Here is a 24,034-nt window from a genome sequence, read left to right as displayed (position 1 = left end):
AACCATCAATTCGTCCTCTGTATTTATGGGTCTGTTTCTAAGATTTGTTTTTAAGATTCCACGTATAAGTGAAATCATACGGTATTTGTCTATTTGTGTCTGACTTATTTCACTTAGCATAATACTCTCTGGGTTCATCCACTCTGGGTTCATCCATGTTGTTATAAATGACAAGATTTCTTCCTTTTTTATGCATATGTATATTATTAGCATTATTTACCATGGCCCAAATATGGAAGCAATCTAAATGTCCATCAACAGATGAATGCATAAAGAAGAGGTGGTACATATGTGTGTGTGTGTATACATACATATATATATGCACACACATACATATGTTTATATGTTGCTATGGCTGGTGTCAAAGAAATTACTGCCTGTGTTCTCTTCTAGGAGTTTTATGGTTTCAGGTCTCACATTTAGGTCTTTAGTCCATTTTGAGTTTATTTTTGTGTATGGTGTAATAAAGTGGCCTAGTTTCATTCTTTTGCATGTTGCTGTCCAGTTTTGAACACCATTTGTTGAGGAGACTCTTTTCTCCAGTGTATATTCTTGCTTCTTTGTCCTAGTTTAATTGACCCTTTAAGTGTTGGCTCATTTCTCTATTCTGTTCCACTGATCTGTGTTCTATTTTTGTGCCAGTGCCATACTGTTTTGATTACTACAGCTGTGTAGTGTATCTCAAAATCTGAGATTGTGGTAACTCCAGCTTTGTTGCTGTTTCTCAAGATTCTCTTGCTATTCAAGGTCTTTTGGGTTCTATACACATTTTAGGATTCTTTGTTCTAGTTCTGTAAAAAATGCTGTTGGTATCTTAAGGGGGATTGCATTGAATCTATTATTGCTTTGGGCAGTATGGACATTTTAACAAGATTAATTTTTTCAATTAGTGAGCATAGAATATCTTTCCATTTATTTATATCATCAGTTTTTTTTAATCAATGTTTTATAGTTTTCAGAGTACATGTCTTCCGTCTCCTTGAAGTTTTTTACTATTATTTTGGTGCAATTGTAAATGGAATTGTTAATTTTCCTCGTACTTCATTATTGTACAGAAGCACAACCAATTTCTATGTATTTCTTTTTGTATCCTAGTACTTTACTGTTCCTTTATTCAAATAGTTCTTTGGCGGAGTCTAGGATTTTTTATGTATAGTATTTATGTCATCTGCAAATAGTGACAGTTTAATGTCTTCCTTACCTATTTGGATGCCTATGAATAAAAGTGGTAAGAATGAACATCCTTCTCTTGTTCTTGATCTTAGAGGAAAAGCTGTTTTTCACATCTGAGTATGATTTTAGCTGTCGCTTTTCATATATGGACTTCATTTTTTTATTAAAAATTGTTTTAATATTTATTTTTGAGAGAGAGAGATACAGAGTGTGAGTGGATGAAGGGAAGAGAGAGGGAGATACAGAATCCAAAGCAGGCTCCAGGCTCTGAGCTGTCAGTGCAGAGCCCAATGAGGGGCTCAAACTCATGAACTGCGAGATCATGACCTGAGCTGAAGCCAGACACTTAACTGATTGAGCCACCCATGTACCCCTCATATATGGCCTTTATAATATTGAGGTATGTTTCCTCTAAACCCACTTTGTTGAGTTTTTATCATGAACAGAAGTTGGTACAGAAAAAGCATTTGACAGAATTCTATTGAGAAGACATGATTTTTATCCTTTGTTGATGTATATCATATTGATTTGTGAATATTGAACTATCCTTGCATTCCCAGAATAAATTGCACCTAATGGTGATGAATGATCTTTTTAATGTACTGCTGAATGCGGTTTGCTGATATTTTGTTGGGGATTATTGTACCTCTATCAGAGATATTGGCCTGCAGTTTACTTTTTTATACTGTCTTAGTATGGTTTTGATATCTGGAGAATGCTCATAGACTATTTTTGGATACTTTCCTTCTTTCTATTTCCTTTTGGATATATTGAGAATAGGCATTAACTCTTGTTTAAATGTTTGGTAGAATTCACCTGTGAATTCATCTGGTCCTAGACTTTTGTTGGCTGTGAATTTTTGGATTATTGACTCAATTCCATTGCTAGTAATTGGCCTGTTCAGATTTTATATTTCTTCCTGATTTAGTTTACAAGATTGTATGTGTCTAGGAATTTATCCATTTCTTCTAGGTTGTCTAATTTGTTGGTGTATAAAGTCTGTACTTCTTAATATGGTGTATGGGACTATTTTTAAAATGTCTGCTCTTCCCTGCTCTGCATGTTATGGGAGTAATAATGTTTACCGTTTTCCCTAAAGTCTGCATGCTGTTCAATGCTTCCATGTAATTGTTTTTTTTATGATTTTTCTGTCTGGAGTTTTCTCACCACTTTCTTTCCTCCTGGCTTATTATTTACTGTCCTTCAAGTCCAAGAATCCTCTGCTTCAAAAAATCAGCTTGAAGTTCCAAAGCAGGTCAACAGCCCTTCTTCCTGTTCCAGGTAGTGTTGATGTCTTTCACTTCAAACACACTTCTAAACGTACTTCCTGAGCATAAAGTTTCTTACTTTAATACCTATAGTCTTTTGATTTTTTTCTTCTTATAATTTCTATTGACTTCCGTTCATGAGGGTGTGATTCCTCATGTTTCCTAGATTGTGTTAAGAGTCCGTATTTGACTATGGGGTGCCTGTGTGGCTCAGTTGGTTAAGCGTCCTACTTCGGCTCAGGTCACGATCCCATGGTTCATGAGTTTGAGCCCCATGTCAGGCTCTGTGCTGACAACTCAGAGCCTGGAGTCTGCTTTGGATTCTGTGTCCCTCTCTCTCTGCCTCTACCTTGCTCACGCTCTTTCTGTATCTCTCAAAAATACATAAACATTTAAAAAAATTTTTTTAAAGAGCTCCTATTTGACTAAACTTTAGCTTTGGGAATCCTAAATTTAGCTATCTAAATTGAGATGATTCGCCTTGGTTTGTGCTGAGTGCTAGGGATCACTACCAATCAAGAACCATTTCAATTTAATTGATTGGATTGAGGTGGTAGACTGTGGTATAAATTCAAATTCCAGGAAGAGAGTAGAGCTGGTTACAAAACATTAAGACTATTAAATTAAAATTATTAATATTTTTAAACCCAATGCCAATAGGGACAAACTGATATGCTTTTTGGTCACTCTGTTAGCATATAGATTTTTTCCAAGTTTTTCTTCTCAACTAAATATATAGCCAGTTGGGATGCCTGGATTTGTGTGCAGATCTTAGATTCAGCTTACCACTTTGTCAAAGTCAAATCCCATTACTTAGCTAAACAATAAAACTCTAGATTCCCAGGATTATGTTAGAGTTTTTCAAAGTCCTTTCTTCACATGCCATTTTATAACTTTCTAGCTTTCTCTTTCCCTCTTTCTCCCCCTCTTTCTCCCCCTCTTTCTCCCCCTCTTTCTCCCCCTCTTTCTCCCCCTCTTTCTCCCCCTCTTTCTCCCCCTCCCCCTCCCCCCTCCCTCTCTCCCCCTTTCTCTTTCTCCCTCCCGCCCTCGCACGCCCCCCGCTCCCGCCCTCGCACGCCCCCCGCTCCCGCCCTCGCACGCCCCCCGCTCCCGCCCTCGCCCCCCACCTCCCCTCCCTCCCGCCCTCGCCCCCCACCTCCCCTCCCTCCCGCCCTCGCCCCCCACCTCCCCTCCCTCCCGCCCTCGCCCCCACCTCCCCTCCCTCCCGCCCTCGCCCCCCACCTCCCCTCCCTCCCGCCCTCGCCCCCCACCTCCCCTCTCCCTCACACACCCTCACCCTGTCTCTCTCCCTCCTTCGCCCTACCCCCATTTTGGTTAGGCTACTGTTTGCCCCACATCCTATTTACCACTTCAGGCAGCCACAATGTTAACCAACAAAACTAGATTTTTTTTTGCTTGGCATACTTCCAGAGCATTCCAAGCTTCTGTCATTTACCACTTTACTTTCAGTAGCAGAGTGTGTATGTATGCATGTATGTATGTGTATGTTTATGTGCCTGTGATCACTTAGTAATTCCCTTGCTTTCTTTTGAATTTAGCAATGTATTTAAAAGTAAGTTTGGGGCACCTGGGTGGCTCAGTCGGTTGAGCCGCCAACTTCCGCTCAGGCCATGATCTCGCGGTCTGTGAGTTCGAGCCCTGCATCGGGCTCTCAGAGCCTGGAGCCTGTTTCAGATTCTGTGTCTCCCTCTCTCTGACCCTCCTCCGTTCATGCTCTGTCTCTCTCTGTCTCAAAAACAAATAAGCGTTAAAAAAAATTTTTTTTAAGTAAGTTTAGAAATAATGCCAGTGAAAATGCCAAAATAGGGATCTCCAAAAATTCTTCCTTTATAAAATTACCAAGAATACTGGCAAAAATGATCAGAATCACCTTTTTCAGAACTCTAGAAATTAATCAAAGGCTTTTAGCAATCTGGGGAGCATTTATTTAAGAACATAGGCTGTGTTTTGGTAAGAATCATGAACTTTGTGGTATTCTAACTTGCACCATTCCCGTCACACTCGCCTCAGCTCTGTGGCAGCCTTGAAGACCAACATCCTGCAATCATGGAATAAACCAGCCACCTGAGGGCCAATGGAGGGGACAGAATGGGGTTAGAACTCCTTCAAAGGTCTATTCCCAGATAATGTCCTTTATTTGATCTATCTAGTGGGTCCCGGCAAGACCCCACTCACAAGACTGTCTTCATTTTGCTTGACTTGGAGCTCCCCCAGCCTTTGCCCTGGGGACATTGGTTGAAGATAGTCAGTCAAAGACAGCTGTTGAACATCATGGCTGCCTGAGGTACAGATAATAGTTGAGGCAAAAGAAAAAGTTGTGTTATGAGCTATCCATAGGGAGCTTTGAAAAGTTGAAACCTATTCCTGGGACTCTAGAAGACCACCTGCATATCTAAGGCTGTACACGTGTCTAGGATTTTGCAAACTTAAGAAAGACCTGGAAGGACCTAAAGCTCTCATCTCTGACCAAACTTGAGGCTCTGCACATAGAAGGAAATGTAGGTTATGGTGGGGTTGTAATCTGCCTGGCTGTGTGAAAAACATGCTCAAGCATGTACATGAAACTCCTCTGTCTCTACTAAGAGTCTTACTGGTTCCAGGCATCTGAGGGAATCTCTGTCCTTTTATTAGCTGATCATTATGCTAATCAAGCTGACTACACAAAATAGAGTGCAGAGAATTCCACACTCTGCAAAGAATGGAGACTTTCCACACTTTCCAAAGAATCGAAAAATTTCCACACTCTGCAAAGAATAGAGACTTTTACAGAATTTTGAATTAGAAATTCCTAATTAGAATTCAGAAAAGTCACCAAAAAAACCAACAATAAACCCTGGGGAAAGGGAAAAATCTGATTTGCAGTTGTTATATTATTTTAAAAGTCCAATCTTCAATAAAATACTAAGACATGAAAAGAAACAAGGGCTGTGACCTTCAGAAGAGTTTCTTTGTCTCTTTTCCATCCTCCTATGTGAGACAGGAAGGCTAGAAGGGGCTAAGGTTGTCTTCTTGCCCTTTCCTTAGATCAGACAAGGCTCTGGTAGTTTCTCTTTAGGCTGGGTCTTTCTCAGAGAACAGAATGCTCTGGGCATATTTCAAACTGGTCTGGCCTTGAGGTCATCGATGTGACACTGAAGTCAGTGACCATGTTTTACTCATTTTTGTATCTTGCAAACTACTTATAGAAATATTAAATAAATACAACCTTAATCTCATTTCCATGGCTTCTACTGTGACTATTTATTCAGCATCAGAACATGTACCAACACAAACTGTCAAACAGATCTTTCTTAATTATTTTTGTGGTAATTTTTATATTATAATTTTCATATAGAAAATTCTAATGTTTCATCTAGCTTTTTAAAACAATTTTAATGTTTATTTTTGAGAGTAGACAGACAGAGAGCAAGTGGGGGAGGGCAGAGAGAGAGAGAGAGAGAGAGAGACAGAGACAGAGAGAGACACAGAATCTGAAGCAGGCTCCAGGCTCTGAGCTGTCAGCACAGAGAATGATGCGGGGCTCGAACTCACGAACCTTGAGATCATGACCTGAGCAAAAGTCGGCTGTTTAACCAACTGAGCCACCCAGGCTCTCCTCATCTAGAGTTTTAAAACTTTCTACATTTGTTTTTTGTTTTTTGGCATTTGTTTCCACCTTCTCAGATTTACTCTACCAGGAAAATTGGTGTATTTTAAATTCACAAATAATATTTGATTGTTTCTTCTGAATCCCATGAAATGATAGTTTGTGGAAATAATTTTTGTCCTGGGTCCTGTGTCAACCTTGCATATTTTAGTCAAATTTTATATTAGAAAACATTTAGCTCTTTGATCATTCTCTTTCTTGCAAAATAAAAAGTATAAGGTGAGGCAATCTTCTCTGAGATTATTATCCTCGGATCTTTGATCTTGGTACCCCCATCTTTAAGGAGAACAGCATCTGTTTTTAAGACCCTATAGCCTAGAACCAAGTTCACTGTATTCCCCACCGTACTACTACAATCTCAGAACTACCTGGAATCAGTGTGGAACCAAGTTCATTGTATTCCCCACTCTTCTACACTCTCAGGACCACTTGGAATCTGTTGTTTGGGGTTGCCATGGACACGGAGTTCTTATTCCAGTACTAGCTTGTTACCAGCACCAGGTAAAGACCTAAGGGTGGGAGGGTGTCTCTGGACAAAGGCATCCCATCCTCTGCCTTCTATGTTGGCTAATGTTGTCCTTCATCCTCAAAGGCAGAAGAATGTCTTGGAGGGCTGAAGGTGGGGGGAAAGGGGCAGGTGGGGGTCTTTGTGGCCATAGATGGCAAGTTTTGCCTTATGCTCAGCAGTGGGGGATTAATAAATGTTCACTTCTTCCCAGAGACCTTCCAGAAAGAATCTCCTCATCTCCAGGGAACCAGAGGTGGAGGGGATGTGAGATGGTGATGTGTGGGCAGGGATGGGGGTGTAGTAGGCCAATATAGGACCAAAAAGCAGTAACCTTGTTGCTGGCCAGGAATTGGGACAAGATTTGACTTAACGGGCTTGGTCTGGGGAAATTAAAAATTTTTTAAAAGAAAAAGAAGTTAAAGGCAGTATCCAGGAAAGAATACTGATAATAGGATCTTGAGTAATATTTGCTTCCACTTAGGAAAAGTTGTATTCAAGTCCCAAGATCTGAGTCCTTCTGTGCTCCACCTCCCTTCTGCTGTGGCCCCTTGAAAGCAGCCCTACCTGTAGGTAAGCAGATCTGAGGTTTGCAGGGACAGAGGATCCTTAGATACGTGGCTCTGTCTTGGTCCACATTGGTTTTCCTGGCCATCTCTGGAAAAGAACTTTGGGATTCCTACTCCCACTGTCCATGAGGTGATACCTCTTGAAGATACAGCATTTACAGGTGGCTTGCTCTCAAGCCCAAAACTCAAAATAAAAACTTATGCCCCAATTGATTTATTTATGAAAAAAGTATTTTTCAGTTTGTTTTCATTTTTTTGCTCTTTGCCAAGAATTTAGGGCCTTGTGGCACATTTCAGTCTGCCTATTTGGTAACTTGGAAATGTAATTGGCAATGTCTTATTCTCCAGTGACTTCCAGTTCCCTTGCATGCCACGAATCTGCTATGTGAAATGTTGAAGGACATATCTTTGCTTTACCACTCCTTTGATTTATGCTATGGAATGTTTCAAGATGGAAATATCATAAATCACTATGATGATGTAAATTTGGTTTGAAATTCATTTTATTTCACTTGCCGGGTCCTATGTAGCAAGAGAGCAGTCTTTATTTATTTATTTATTAAAAAAAATTTTTTTTTTCAACGTTTATTTATTTTTGGGACAGAGAGAGACAGAGCATGAACGGGGGAGGGGCAGAGAGAGAGGGAGACACAGAATCAGAAACAGGCTCCAGGCTCTGAACCATCAGCTCAAAGCCTGACGCGGGGCTCGAACTCGCGGACCGCAAGATCGTGACCTGGCTGAAGTCGGACGCTTAACCGACTGCGCCACCCAGGCGCCCCAAGAGAGCAGTCTTTAAAGTATTCTGTCTTTGAACTAAACTTAAATTTTATTGAACATTCAAAAAACTTTTTCTTCTATTCCTTGAACTAAAATAAAATACAGAATACATATTTCAGAGGAATGATAAAATTGTACAGTGTTGTAGATCTTATAAGTTGTAGATTCAAGACTTTAGAAAGGCCGATGCATACCTGGTAGGTTCTATGTGTGCCTTTCTTCCTAACAGGGCAAGTATCCTATGTATTTTAAAAATCCTGAATATAAAAGTCATATGTGCTTTTCTTTTTTTTTTTTTCAGATTAATTGTAGATTGTGGTTGTCCACAAGACAATACCATGCAGAGATTAAAGAGGAACCCTTTATATCTCTGGTTCATGCATCAAAGAAATAATAAGTAAGTAATAAGATGCAAATTTTACCAAATTTTAAGCACAATTCAAGGTTAATTGAATAGGGAATATATATGTATACCTTCTTTCATAATGAGCGTAAACTATACATAAATGAAATTCGGCAAACTCACAACTTAAAGACACTGTTTTATGCTTACAATTTCCTATACTACTACTGCTTAGACAGTATGCCATTAACAATATGCATATGCCAGTTACAGTCACTTTAAGCTTTCCCTCTAGGACAGCTGGATGCCCTTATGGGGGATGCTCTGTCCATGGCTGGTGGGGGATGACCATTTTGAGATGGTCATTGCAAGGGCTTCCATTGTCCCATTTCAATCAATACCTGAAACACTGTAAATTACCACAGGGAAGGTCACAAATTTTTATTAGCAATGAGTGGCTTATAAATCAGTATGGTGGATATTAGAAACATGACTATTCAAGATCTGTGAATTGGTTAAAATAAATAATAATTGTAACTATCTTGAAGGTTGAGGACCAATTGAAATATTTGTGAAGCATGAGGACAATATCTGGCACTTAGTAAATACCATTTAAATGTTTGTTAGATGAAACATCACTTTTGATATTTTCTTTAATTTGGGGAAATTTATTTAAAAAAAATATATATATATATTTTGTTATCTAGAGTCCAGGTGTTAGAGATCTGTTTTTATCCTTTATATCAACTGGTTTTTCTTTTGTGATCTCTTCTGTTTTCTGGGGATTTCTCAACCTCCTCTTCCAACTCTGGATTAACTTGCTTTTGACATGTATCCAAATTACTGTTTATGCCATGAAGTGATTCTTTATTTCAACAATCTGACTTTTACATTTAAGATATCCTCTTGGGTTTTTCAATACGATTTCTTATTCTTATTTCATGTTACTAACATCTTCCCTTGTATCTTTAAGTGTATTTCTCATGTTTACTTAAAAATCTTGTTCATGAGAAAGAATGAAATATGGCCTTTTGTAGCAATGTGGATGGAACTGGAGAGTGTTATGCTAAGTGAAATAAGTCACACAGAGAAAGACAGATATACCATATGTTTTCACTCTTATGTGGATCCTGAGAAACTTAACAGAAGACGAGGGGGGAGGGGAAGGAAAAAAAGTTAGGGAGGGAAAACCATAAAAGACTTAAAAACTGAGAACAATCTGAGGGTTGATGGGGGGTGGGAGGGAGGGGAGGGTGGGTGATGGGTATTGAGGAGGGCACTTGATGGGATGAGCACTGGGTGTTGTATGGAAACCAACTTGACAATAAATTTCATGTTAAAAAAAAACCTTGTTCAGTATATTCCAATAGTTCTGTTTCAGATGGTATATGTTGTTCAGTTTGTTGTGTCTCTTTTTCAGTAGTACTCATCAGGTATCCAACTATTTTGATTTGTGAGCTCATATTCCTTGTGGCCATTGAGCCCTCTGACTGGTAAATTGTATTAGGGAAGGACTGAAGATTTTCTTGGGAAAATCTCAATCTGTGGCTGTTGTCTCAGCAAAATTATTAATAACATATCCTTTTCACTTTCAAAAGTATCCTGGGTTGGGTGACATTTTATATAGTAACTGTTGTTGAAAGCTGGGACCTAAGGTATGTTTTTCTCAGTAAATTTAACATGAAGGGAGGTGATAGCCTGGGGACAGAGACTCTGCATAATGGTGAAACACTGTGATCCAGGTAATTTCTCTTGTCAAGATATGCTACCTTTAAGGTCTTGGACAAAAGCAGCATTGGAGGAGGCAGACTTCTAGGTTGTTCACCTGGGACTTTTGGAGGTAAAAGGGTGGAAGAGTGAAGGCCCAAGGATTGCTCTTTAGCCCTTCCCTGTTTTCATCAGCTAACCTAATGCCAATGAAAATTTTTTTTATCTTAAGAGTGAGAGAAACCGTGTGAGTGGGGGAGAGGGATGGGGGGAGGGAGAGAGAGAGACAGAGAGAAAATCTTAAGCAGTTTCCATGCTCAGTGCAGAGCCCAACAAAGGGCTTGATCCCACAAACCTGGGATCATGACCTGAACAAAATCAAGAATTAGATGCTCAACTGACTGAACTACCCAGGTGCCATAATGCTACCCAAATTTTATCCTAACTACATCTGGGTAGTGGCTTCTGGTTTCTACTGAGAATGGCAGTTATTGTCTCCAAGCAACTCAGAGGAAAAGCAAGAAAAGATCTTAAGAATTTCCCTCCCGCTAAGCCCCTCAAGACTGCCTGTATCAGACTTCTTCCTCAGTCTGTCCACCACAGGAGACAGCTCTCAGTCTTCTGGCTTCTCCCAGGGTTTCTGTTATTGTTAGTTTTTTAAATCCATACTTCAGTTTGACTTCTATAGTTTTGGGAGGAAGACTCTCCTATGGATAGGAATCCAAGATTTCCTAGGAAATCATGGAAATTTAGTACTTTGAGAATCTTGAAGTGTTTTTGAAATTTATGATTTTTTTCCATGTTGTTTGTCACATTGGTATTTTTGGTATAACATTTGGTGAAGAGGGAAGGCTGCCTAAAAACCAGTAATGTTTGTGATATGATGAACATACAGCATGATTTTATGACCTGGACAAATGTAAAGTGCATTTTCAATGTGTCTTATTTTACAGATGAGAAATTTAAATTGTAGAGAAATTAAGTTATCCAAGCCAGTGGTTTGGTGGTGAGGAGTCTTGACTTTGGATAATTTAACCAGATACCTTTTCGTAAAATGAATTGAGAGAAAAAGAAACCATTCTGAATACCTGTTTGTTTGTTTGTTTGTTTGTTTGTTTTGAGTGAGAGAGAGAGAGAGAGAGAGCATAGGGAAAGGGGGAGAGAGAGAGAGAGGGAGAGAGAGAGAATCCCAAGCAGGCCCTGCACTGTCAGCACAGATCCCAATGCAGGCTCAATCTCATGGACCATGAGATTATGACCTGAGTTGAAATCAGGAGTCACTTAACCAACTAAGCCACCCAGGTGCCCCATTATTTAGGCAATTCTTGACCTACCTACTAGTTTGTTCTCTACCAAATGGTGATCAGGGACTAGTCCTTGAAACTGGAATATTTATTGTTGTGGCATTTTCTTTATCTCTGTATACTTTCATTAGTTATTATCTGGATCTCCCTCCCCATCCTTTTGCTCAGATCATTCCTATTTCCCAAACTGATTCCAGAATATGTGAATGGTTGACAAAATGGAGAAGGAGGTTTAATCACAAAAATTATACCTCCCCTAATTCTTCCCTTCTCTTTCCAGTGGGCAGACACACACACAGCCAAGAGGCTCTCTTAGAGGCCTCATTGCTGTACCCTGACAATGTTTCTGTCATTTTGTCATGTTTCCTCATGATTTTACTTTTCATGTCATAAAATTCTGTCAGGAAGAAGAAACTGATTGCTTTCCAGAATGTCTGAATTTATTTTTTGTATGTTTTTACCCTTTAGCAGAATTATGGATTCCACTGACAACAGTGATGACCATGGGTGAGTTGACTTGACTGATCTGAGTGCTGAAAGGTATTAGAGAGCATTGGTGGCAATAAGAGGTTTCCATAAGAGACTGTAAGCTTCTGTAAATAACTGTCTTTCTTTTGGGGTCTAAGTCGGGGGGATAAAAGGAAGAACATGTCAGAAGAGGGAGACTTCCTACTCATAATTTATGACCCTTAGTAACCAGAAGCCAGAGTTTCTTAGGATACTCTCATAATATATGTGTGTGAGACTCTGCTAGAGTAGAGCAGGTAAAGAGAGGATCCTATTATTTGAGCGAGAGGTGGCAGTGGACAGGTAACTGTGGAGCTCTCAGAAAAGGATGGAGCTCATAGACCTTGGTCTGTCCCCTTTCCCTCCAGAGGTTTACAGTCATCTGAAGCTGGTGTTTCAGATATAAACCCATCATTATATTTGAGGAAGCCCCTGACTCAAGCTTGCAGTTATTTGAACCAAACTCAGGAACAGAAGAGACTTACATGACACACAAAGAGTAAGGATACAGTGAAGAAACTTGATAATCAGGAAATAAGCTGAAAGGCTGTATACCTACAAAATGAAGCTATATTTTGAAGTAAATTCCACCTCAGTGCAGTTTCAGGAGAATTGAATTTAGCAGTAAAGAATTGTACTTGCCTTGATTTGTTAGGTTTTTTTGATTTGTTAAGCCAGAGATTTTCATTACTACTATTTAAAAAAAAAAAACCATTTCTAAGGAAAATGGAAATGCCAGTTTCCAAATAACTAATTTACAAATAGTTACAGGGAGTCTTCAATTTGTGAGCTGGTTGAATTCTAAAAAACAAACAACAACAACAACAACAAAGCTAAGTTAAAACAGAAGTTTGGCTATGAAGCCACTGGGGTCTGATCATACACATTTTTAATTCTTTAGAGATGATCTAGATGAATTCATATCAGGAATCTCTAATGAAGCCACCAATGAAAGGTAAGGTATAATATATTGGGGGATGGTGAGAAATTCAGTCTCAGGGGTATCCATGGCAACATAGAATTTTCTGGACAGTGATCTAAAATAAAATTCGTTCTAAAAAGTTAGGGCTTTCTGTGAGTTAGGTCATGTTGACTATAAATTTTAGATTCAAGGGGTTTTTGTTGTTCAGATAAATTGATCACCTCACTGCTGCATGTAGGAAATCTCTAATGATATTTTTTCATTTGTTGGTGTTTAAAGTAAGCTAGACCAACTTTCTAGGCACAATGATGGTGATGAAGACATTGATTTACATCAATTTCAGATGAATTAGGAAAATCAGATTGAAGTCTTGGGGGAGGGGAGCTATTGATGAATCTCTTATTTGGGGGGAGATATGGCTTGTTCTGAGCTAGGAAGAAAATGGAGAACTATGGAAAGGTATCAAAATGTGTGGGAGGGAAAGGCATACAATAATTCATATAGAAAAGTACCATGTTTAAAATTTTTTTTTCTATTTACCACACTTAAATGTTCTAGGTTGAAAATGTGAATATATCTTTTGAAATTTTATCAGTCTTTAAAATAGAGAAATGAGGGCCACTGGTTAATCTTCAGTTATATTCCTGTCTCATTTTTGCTGGATGTATTATGATTCCCCATTTTGTGGATTTTTGTCTATGAGTAATGAGACTAATAGATGTGAACATGTTTTGCAGATTAAATTTTTGCTCATTGGAATTAGTTTTGACTTGTTTCTAAGTAATCTGACCGAGAATACTTGCTATTGCTGTGATCTGAAGGCATTTTTACTGTGTACTCGAGCCAAGGAAAGAAGACATATTTGAAACCACATATGTCTGAACTGCACAAAGAGTCATGGGATTTTTCTGGCCATGTTATTCAACCATTTAATATTGTGTCAATGTTGAAGAATGAGGAGTGCTGAAGAGGAAATTAACTGGTCACTGTTGGAATTGTTTTACTGTCTCGACAAAGATTACATGGAACATAAAGGGCCAACTAATGACTACAAATACTTGAGATTATCCATAATTTTCCCTTTAAATTCTTTTAATTCCAGTATAAACATACAGCGTTACTAGTTTCAGGTATACAATATAGTGATTCAATAATTCTATCATTACTTAATGCCCATCCCGATTAGTGTACTCTTTAATCCCTTTCACCTATTTCACCTGACCCCCTCTTCCTGCCACAGGTAACCATCATTTTATTCTCTATTTAAGGGTTTCTTTTTTGGTTTGTCTCTTTTTTACTTTGTTCACTTGTTTTGCATCTTAAATCCCCTACATGAATGAAATCCTAGGGTATTTATCTTTCTCTGACTATTTCACTTTGCATTATACCCTCTAGATCAACCCATATTGTTACAAATGACAAGGTTTCATCCTTTTACATGGCTGAATAATATTCCAGTGGTGGGAGGAGAAGGAAAGGGGGAGAGAGAAAAGCAGGGCTTGAGCTCTCAAACCCTGAGATCACGACCTGAGTTGAAGTCTGATGCAGTTTTCTGCCCCATTTTTAATTTGATTATTTGTTTGGGCATGTTGAATTGTATACATTATTTACACATTTTGGATATTAACCCCCTATCGGATATATCCTAGATTGCCTTTTTGGTTTGTTGATGGTTTTTTTTGCTGTACAAAAGCTTTTTTATTTTATTTTATTTTTTTATTGTAGTGTAATTCCAGTAGTTTATTTTTTTCTTTTGTTTCTCTTGCCTGAGGACACATATTTCGAAAAATGTTGCTATGGCCAATGTCACAGAAATTAGTGTCTGTGTTCTCCTCTAGAACTTTGATGCTTTGATCCCTTGTGAATTTATTTTTGTGAATGGTATAAGAAAGTGGTCCAGTTTCATTCTTTTGCATGTAGCTGTCCAGTTTTCCCATCACCATTTGTTGAAGAGACTGTCTTTTCCCCATTGTATATTCTTTCCCCTTTGTCAAAGATTAATTGACTATATAATTGTGGGTTTATTTTTGGCCTCTCTGTTCTGTTGATCTGTGTGTCCATTTTTGTCTGTTGATCTGTGTGTTTATATAGCTTTGCAATATAACCTGAAATCTGGAGTTGTGATATCTCAAGTTTTGTTTTTCAGGATTGCTTTGACTATTAGGGGTTATTTGTAGTTCCATACAAATTTTAGGTTTGTTTGTTCTAGTTCTGTGAAAAATGTTATTGATATTTTAATAAAGATTGCATTAAATCTGTAAATTGCTTTGCATAATATAGACATTTTTAAAAGTTTATTTATTAAAAAATATATACACATTTTTAACAATATGTTTTTCCTCCAAACCATGAGCGTAGAATATCTTTCATTTGTTTGTGTCCTTTTCAATTTGTTTTATCAGTGTTTTATAGTTTTCAGAGTACAGACCTGTCATCTCTTAAGTTTATTCCTAGGTATCTTATGATTTTTGGTGCAATTGTAAATGGGACTATTCTCTTAATTTCTTTCTGCTGCTTCATTAATAGTATATAGATATGAAACAGATTTCTATATATTGATTTGTATCCTGTGACTTTACTGAATTTATAAGTTCTAGTATTTTCTTGTTGGAATCTTCAGGGTTTTCTCTATATAGTATCATGTCATCTGCAAATAGAGTTTTACCTCTTCCTTACCAATTTGGATGCCGTTTATTTCTTTTTGTTGTCTGATGGCTGTGGGTAGGACTTGCAACACTGTGTTGAATAAAAGTGGTGAGCGTGGACATCCTTGTCTTATTCTTAACCTCAGGGGAAAAAGTCTGTTTTTTACCATTGAGTATGATGTTTGCTGTGGGTTTTCATATATGGCCTTTATGATGTTGAGGTATGTTGCCTCTAAACCTACTCTGTTGAGGGTTTTTAATCATGAACAGATGCTGTACTTTGCCAAATGCGTTTTCTGCACTATGGAAATGATCATATTGTTGTTATCCTTTCTTTTACTAATGTGATGTTTCACATTGATCGGTTTGCAAATATTGAACCGCCCTTTCATTGTGGGAATAAATCCCACTTGATTGTTGAATGATTTTTTCATGTATTGTTGGATTTGATTTGCTAGTATTTTGTTAAGGATTTTTGCATCTATGTTCATCAGAGATATTGACCTGTGGTTCTCATTTTTTTGTGGTGTCTTTATCTGATTTTTGGTATCAGGGTAATACTGGCCTCATAGAATGAATTTGGAAGTTTTTCTTTATTTTCAGTTTTTTGGAATAGTTTGAGAAGAAGGGGTATTTAGTCTGCTTTAACTGGTAGAATTTTCCTGTGAAACTCTCTGGTCCTGGATTTTGGTTTGTTGGGAGTTTTTTGATTGCTGATTCAATTTCATTGTTGGTAATCAGTCTGTTCAAGTTTTCTATTTTTTCCTGCTTCGGTTTTGGTAGGTTATATGTTTCTAGAAATTTATCCATCTTTTGGGGGTTATCCAGTTTGTCAGCATATAATTTTTCATAATAATCTCTTACAATTATTTGTGTTTCTATGGTGGTTATTTCTCCTCTTTCATTTGTGATTTTGTTTATTTGCGCTTCCTCTTTTTTTTTCTTTTGATTAGTCTGGCTAGAGGTTTATCAGTTTTGTTGATCTTTTCAAAGAACCAGCTCCTGGTTTCATTGATCTGTTCAATTTTTAGTTTCTATATCATTTATTTCCTCTTTTATCTTTATTATTTTCTTCTGGTTTGGAGTTTTATTTGCTCCTTTTTCTCCTAGCTCCTTTAGGTGTAATGTTAAGTTGTTTGAGATTTTTCTTGCTTCTTGAGGTAGAACCATATTGCTATAAATATCCCTCTTACAATTGCTTTTGTTGCATCCGGAAATTTTGACTCATTGTATTTTCACTTCCATTGGTCTTCATGTATTTTTTTAATTTGATTTCCTCTTTGACTTCTTGGCTGACCCATTCATTATTTAGTGGCATGTTATTTAACCTCCATGAATTTGTGCTCTTCCTAATTTTTTTCTTGTGGTTGACTTCTAGTTTCATAGTGTTGTGGTCAGAAAAGATGCATACTATGACTTCGGTATTTTCTAATTTGTTGACTAGTTTTGTGGCCTAATATGTGGTTTATCCTGGATAATGTTTCATGTGCATCTGAAAAGAATATGTATTCTGCTGTTTTAGGATGGGATATTCTGAATATATCTGTTAAATCCATCTGGTACAGTATGTTGTTCAAAGCCACTGTTTCCTCATTAATTTTTTTGATTTGATGATTTGTCCATTGATATAAGTGGTTGTTAAAGTCCCTTACTATTGTTGTATTAGTATCAATTGGTTCCTTTATGTTCGCTATTAACTATTTTATATATTTGGATGCTTTCATGTTTGGTACATAAATATTTACAATTGTTATATTTTCTCTTTAGACTGTTCTTGTTATGATTATGTAGTGTCCTTCTTTGTCTCTTGTTACAGTCTGTGTTTTAAAGTCTATTTCTTCCAAGACTGTCTCTTCAACAAATGGTGTTGGGAAGATTGGACAGCATCATGCAAAAGAATGAAAATGGACCACTTTCTTACACCATTCACAAAAAATAAATTCAAAATGGATTAAGGACCTAGATGTGAGACCTGAAACCTATAAAAGTCCTAGAAGAGAATACAGGTAGTAACTTAATTAACATTAGCCATAGCAACATTTTTCTAGATATGTCTCCTGAGGCAAGGGAAATCAAAACAAAAATTCACTGTGGGAATACATCAAAATAGAAAGCTTCTGCACAGCAAAGGAAACAGTCAACAAAACTAAAAGGCAGCCTATGGAATGGGAGAAGATATTTGCAAATGATATATGTGATAAAGGGTTAGTCTCCAAAATATATAAATAACTGCTACAACTCAACACCCAAAAAACAATCCAATTGAAAAATGGGCAGGAGTGCCTGAGTGGCTCAGTATGTTAAGCATCCAACTCTTGATTTCAGCTCAGGTCATGATCTCCTGGTTTGTGAGATTGAGCTCTGTGTTGGGCTCTGTGCTGATGGTGGAGTCTGCTTGGGATTCTCTCTGCCTCTCCCCTGCTTGCTCTTGCCCTTTGTCCCTCTCTCAAAATAAATAAACATTTAAAAAACAAAAATAAAAAAGGTAGAAGACAGGAATGGTAATTTTCCAAAAAAGACCTATAGATGGCCAGCAGACATATGAAAAGATGCTCAAAATTATTCATCAGGAAAATGCAAATCAGCACCATGATGAGATACCACCTCACACCTATCAGAGTGGCTAAAATCAACAACACAAGAAACAATCAGGTGTTGGTAAGGATGTAGAGAAAGGGGAACCTTCTTGCATGGTAGATGGGAATGCATACTAGTGCAGCCACTCTGGAAAACAGTATGGAGGTTCTGCAAAAGGTATAACTACCATATGATCCAGCAATTGCACTACTAGGTATTTACCCAAAGAATACAAAAATACCAATTCAAAGAGATACATGCATCCTGATATTTATACCAACATTATTTATAATAGCCAAGATACGGAAGCAGCCCAAGTATCCATAGATTGATGAATGGATAAAGTGTGTGTGTGTGTGTGTGTGTGTGTGTGTGTGTGTGTGTGTGTGGTGTTGGAATATTACTTGGCCATCAAAAAGAATGCAATCTTGCCATTTGTAACAACATGGGAGGAGCTAGAGAGTATTATGCTAAGTGAGATAAGTCAGTTAGAGAAAGATAAATACCATATGATCTCACTCATATATGGAATTTAAGAAACAAAACAAACGAGCAAAGGGGGGAAAAAGAGAAGCAAGCCAAGAAACAGACTCTTTACAGAACAAACTGATGGTTACCAGATGGGAGGTGGGGGTGGGTGGGTTAAATAGGTAGTGGGGATTAAGGAGTGCACTTTTAAACAAAAGTTTATGTTTATTTTTTTTGAGAGACAGAGCATAAGCAGAGTAGGGGCAGAGAGAGAGGGAGACATAGACTCTGAAGCAGGCTCCAGGCTCTGAGCTGTCAGCACAGATGCTGGTGTGGGGCTCAAACTCATGAATCTTGAGATCATGACCTGAGCCAAAGTCGGCCACTTAACCAACAGAGCCACCCAGGCATCCCAGGGGTGCAATCGTTTTGATGAACAGCAGGTGATGTATGGAAGTGCTGAATCACTATATTGGACTCCTGAGTCTAGTATTATACTGCATGTTAACTAACTGGAATTTAAATAAAAACTTATATAGGAAAAAATACTCTTTTTAAGTATTGCTACCCCTTTCTTTTGACATCCATTTACATGATAAATATTTCTCCCCACTCACATTCAATCTGCAGATGTCTTTAGGTCTGAAATGGTGTCTGACAGGCAGATGGGTCTTGTTTTAATCTACTCTGTCACCCTATCTCTTTTGGAGTGTTTGGCCATACATTCAAAGTAATTATTGATATGTATTTATTGCCATTTTCTTACTTGTTTTGTGGTTGTTTTTGTGATTTTTTTTAAAAAATCTTTTCTTCCCCTGCTCTTTCCTGCTTTTGTGTCTTTCTTTAGTGATATACTCAGAATACTTTCTCTTTATTCTTTGCATAGCTATAAGTGGTTTTTAAATTTTTAAATTTTTTAACTTATTTAAATTCAAGTTAGTTAACGTAGTGCAATATTGGTTTCAGGAGTAGAATTTAGTGATTCATCACTTCCATATAACACCCAGTGTTCATCCCAACAAGTGCCCTCCTTAATGCCCATCACCCATTTAGCCCATCCTCCCACCTACCTCCCCTCCAGCAACCCTCAGTTTGTTCTCTGTATTTAAGAGTCTCTTATGGTTGGTTTACCTCTGTTTTTATCTTCTTTTTCCTTCCCTTCCCCATGTTAATCTGTTTTGTTTCTTAAATTCCACATATGAGTGAAATCATGATACTTGTGTTCTCTCTGACTTATTTCACTTAGCATAATACACTCTAGTTCCAACCACATTGTTGCAAATGGCAAGACTGCATTCTATTTGATCACTGAGTAGCATTCCATTATATACACACACACACACCACGTCTTCTTTATCCATTCATCAGTTGATGGACATTTGGGCTCTCTCCATAATTTGCCTATTGTTGATAGTGCTGCTGTAAACATTGGGATGCACATGCCCCTTGGAATCAGCATTTGTATGTGTGTTTATCGTTAGGTTTCTATATATCCTCTTTTGTAATATTGTAATCTATATTAAGTTGATGGTTGCTCAAGTTTGAACCCATTCTTTATTCCTCCCCTACCCCCCCCCCCCACCATTTTAGGAATATGGTGTCCTACTTTACATTCTATTTTGTGAATCCTCACCTGGTTTTTACAGATATGCTCATATTTACTGCTTTTGTGTTTCCTACTTTTTATACTCTCACTTACAGTCTTTCCTTTGCTTTCAAAGTGTCTCCTTTAATATTTCTTGGAGAGGTCCTTTAGTTTTTGTCTGAGAAACTCTTTATCTCTTTTTCTATCCTGAATGATAGCCTTGCTGAATAAAGAATTCTTGGCTGCACATTTTTCCCTTTCAGGACTTTGAATATATCATGCCAATCTCTTCCGGTCTGCAAAGTTTCTGCTGAAAAATCAGCTGATAGCCTTATGGAATTTTCCTTGTATGTAACTGTCTTCTTTTGCTGCGTTTAAAATTCTCTCTTTATCACTACTTTTTGCCATGAAATGACTATGTGTCTTGGTGTGTACCTCCTTGGGTTGATTTTGTTGGGGGCTCTCTGTGTCGTCTTTATCTGGATTTCTGTTTCCTTCCCCAGGTTAGGGAAGTATTCAGCTATTTACTCAAATTTTCTCCCTCTTTCTTTTTCCTTCTGCGATCCCTATAATGTGGATGTTGTTATGCTTGATGGTGTTTCTGGGTTCTCTTAATATATACTCGTTTCTTATTATTGTTTTTTTTTTTTTTCCTCTCTCATGTTCAGCTTGACTGTTTTCTATTACTTTGTCCTCCAGGTTGCTGATCGGTTCTTCTCCTTCCTCTAATCTATTTATTCCCTCTAGGGTATTTTTAATTTCAGTTGAGTTCTTTAACCCTGATTGGTTCTGTTTTATGTTTTCTATCCCTTTATTGAGGGTCTCACTGAGGTCTTTCACTCCTTTCTCAAGTCCAGTGAATATCTTCATGACCATGACTTTAAATTCTCTATCAGGCATGTTACTTATCTCTTTTTCATTTATCTCTCTTGCTGTGATTTTGTTTTCTTCTTTGTTTGGCGACCTATTCCTTTGTCTCCTCATTTTGTCTGTCTGTGTCTGTTTCTATGTGATTGGCAATTGAGCTGTGTCCCCTGCTCTTGAAAGTAGTGGCCCTATGAAGAGGTCCTTTAGTGCCCTGAAATGTAATGTCCCCTTTTCATCAGAATCTGTTGTTGTTTCAGGGGTGCCTCCTAGGTGTGTTGTGTATACTCTACTATTGTGACTTCAATCCAGATGTCTGCAGTGACTCTTTGCCTTTTGCGGGCAGGGTTTGTTGCCTATGTTCTTAGCGGGCCAGTCTGGGGCCACCTTAGGCTTGAGTTCAGTCAGACCAGGCATTTGCCAGAGATGCAGTAGCACCAAGTTGCAGGATGCTCTCCCAGTGTTATTCCCTGAGCTGCTTTCTTTGGGGGTCAGAGCTTGAAGTCAGACCAGATGTCTGCCTGCAGCCTAACGCTGTGGCCGCAGTCTGACTGTATGTGTGTTTGGTTTTCTTCCCCTTTCTCCAGGGCAGTAGTTGCTTTGGGAAGGTGCTGGCCCCTGCTGGGGCTGCTTTCTCACTCTCACATCCTCTTTGGATGGACGCCTGCCCAGGGCATGTTGGATGAAGTGGGTCTGCAGGAAAATATAGGGGTGTGTTATATAGTGCCAGCAAGGTATGTGGTTTTCACCTGTGGTAGGGGAACTTCTGGAAAACTCTTGGCGAGGCTAGGGTGGAGGGGCAGGTCCACAAGAGTGTGGGTGTAGAGTGCACAGCTGGGTATAGAGTGTTTGCACTGTGCTGGTTTCTGCAGCTGTCCATATAGCTAGGTTGGGGAGTAAAGGATGATACGGTACCTGCCAATTCTTTTGTTCTCCTAAAGACCCCCACCCCCTCCAACACAAGCTCTGATATTAGCAAACAAATGTCCTTCCTGTATTCCTTAGGTGTTTTTCAAACTGCTGCTTCTATGCTGTACTTCAGTCAGGCTGTTTGTTACACTGTCTCTTTAAGGGTGAGGACTCAGGTTCCTATAACCTTCCACCTCTCTCAGAGCTAAGCCTGCTGGTTTTTAAAGTTTCAGGTGTTAAGCCTCACTGATGATAAAAATTCAAAAGTTAGTCTCCTCTGGTTTTCAAAGCCAAATGTTATGGGGATTTGTCTTCCCAGTGCAGGTGCCCCATGCCTTGGGTGCCTGGTATGAGGTCTGCTCCTCTCCCTTCATGACCATGATGTCCTTCCCTCCTAAGGACAGTCTTCTAGGTCACTTTGACTTCCAACCATGTTTCTGCCCTTTTCAACATGGCCTCTTCTCTACATTTAGCTGTGAAGAGTTTGTTCTTCCAGTCTTCAGGTTGTTTTCTGGGTTATGTATACTGATGTGGGTGTTATTTAGGTTTATCTGTGAGACATGGTGAACCTAGAATCCCCCTACTCCACCATCTTCCTTGGAAATCCATGATTTTTCATTTTCATGACTTCTTTCATCATGGGTCTTCAATGGAGAGTTTACTCTGCCACTTAATAAGGGTCCTGGAGTGTGTCACATGAATTTTATGGACTGGGGTAGTGACAGAAATGAGCATTTATTGAATATATACTCTATGTCAGGCAGTTTGCCTAGCCAGCTCTATTTATTTAGATATTTGATATGTCCCTGGAACAAAGTCTCTTGGTAGGTAGTATCTATAAACCTGTTCTCCTTAAGGAGAAACTGGATTTCTAATAAAATATTAGTAAGTATTCTAAACCAATTTTTAATATAGCCAAAATTGTACTTAATGAAAATATTTAGGAAAATGATGCCAAAAATAAAAGTATAGCTCATCACATAGTGATACACTGGTACATACTTTAAGTAAATCAAGGAAGGAAGGAAGCCAGCAACCACAGCACACAGTGGGATTACTTTACAAGAACACAGGAAGTATTCTGGTGTATTGTAAGAGGTACAGAGCTACACTGATACAACTGTGTCTGATCGAAACCTGTAGGGATGTGGAATTCAGTTTGAATTTTTCTTCATCTAGTTTCCCATGGGCAGAATCTCAGTCTTGGGAATCTCTCCTTAGTTGGCCTAGTTGCTCTCTCCCTTAGGGACATCTGAATAGTTTGGCCAACAAGAAGCCTACAGTTGACCTGGTCTCAGTTCAGATTCCTCATTATAGGACCCTGGGTGGTACGTAGGTCTCCGTATCATGGTTAGTCTCCATCTGTTTCCTTAATCACCAAATTATCCATTTTCTCCAAAATGTATTTCCAGAAAATAACTTGGTATTCCTTTTTTTGATGATATGAGAATAGGCAGTGGATGTGTTACATGTCTACATATTAGCTACACTTATTCTGCAATGGGGTTGAAAATTCGGGTAGATTGAGCAAGGCAAGCATTTTCTTCTTCCCACCCAACTCCAAATAAAATAGATTTGGGGGTGGTTTTCTTTGTGTGTTTTTAGTATTACAAAAGTTTACTATATAGGGAAAGGAGGCATTTGCAGTACTCCCTGTGAGAAACACTGATGATTTTGACTTAAGGGATGGTCTTGGATTTATAGTAAGAGCTGGTATCGATGCTTGGAAAGTCCCTAAACCTCTTCAAACTTGTTTCTTCATCTGTAAACTGGTGGTAATACTATTGGAGGTTTCTATCTAACTGAGATTTGTATAATAAAAAATTAACAGTAAAAGTGGAAAAAATGTTGGTGAAAGTGCTTCGAAAACTCTGAAGCACCGTAATTAAGTTTTATGCTAATATTCAAAAAGGGGGGTAACGATAAATAGGAGAAGCACACAGGATTTTGAGGGCAGTGAAAATACTCTGTATGATATTATAATGATGGATCCATGTCATTATACATTTGTCCATACCTGTAGGATGTACAGCCTCAAAAGTGAGCCAGAAATTATGGACATTGATTATAATATGTCGGTGGATAACAAATGTACTATTCTGGTGGACGATGTTGCTAATAGAGTAGGCAATGCACATGTGGGGATGGGGCATACTGGAAATCTCTGTACCATCACCTTAATTTTGCTGTTAAGATAAAAATGTTTTAAAAGTAAAGTCTTTAAAAACTAACAAAACACAA

The 24,034-nt window shown here is 38.3% G+C and overlaps 1 protein-coding gene across 3 annotated transcripts in view; it reads left to right on the top strand.

Moving 5' to 3' along the window:
- LOC106972653 (phosphatidylinositol 3,4,5-trisphosphate 3-phosphatase TPTE2-like) overlaps nucleotides 1-24,034 on the top strand; it is a 184,659-nt gene that overhangs the window by 29,149 nt on the left and 131,476 nt on the right. Inside the window, exons 4-10 of one of the 3 annotated variants that reach the window (XM_053214776.1) lie at nucleotides 4,473-4,746; nucleotides 6,532-6,609; nucleotides 6,828-6,888; nucleotides 7,098-7,186; nucleotides 8,264-8,359; nucleotides 11,785-11,823; nucleotides 12,725-12,778. In XM_053214776.1, coding sequence (XP_053070751.1) covers nucleotides 8,301-8,359; nucleotides 11,785-11,823; nucleotides 12,725-12,778 — 152 coding nt within the window. In that variant the 5' untranslated portion in view covers nucleotides 4,473-4,746; nucleotides 6,532-6,609; nucleotides 6,828-6,888; nucleotides 7,098-7,186; nucleotides 8,264-8,300. Of the gene's footprint in view, nucleotides 1-4,472; nucleotides 4,747-6,531; nucleotides 6,610-6,827; nucleotides 7,187-8,263; nucleotides 8,360-11,784; nucleotides 11,824-12,724; nucleotides 12,779-24,034 lie in introns of all 3 variants that reach the window. The other 2 variants (XM_053214779.1, XM_027064747.2) reach the window with 2 other exon arrangements.

Source organism: Acinonyx jubatus, chromosome A1 (assembly GCF_027475565.1).
Source record: "Acinonyx jubatus isolate Ajub_Pintada_27869175 chromosome A1, VMU_Ajub_asm_v1.0, whole genome shotgun sequence".
In the NCBI taxonomy this organism is placed as follows: Eukaryota; Metazoa; Chordata; class Mammalia; order Carnivora; family Felidae; genus Acinonyx; species Acinonyx jubatus.
Note: the sequence above shows the minus strand (reverse complement) of the source record. Positions and strands in the feature narration are given on the sequence as shown.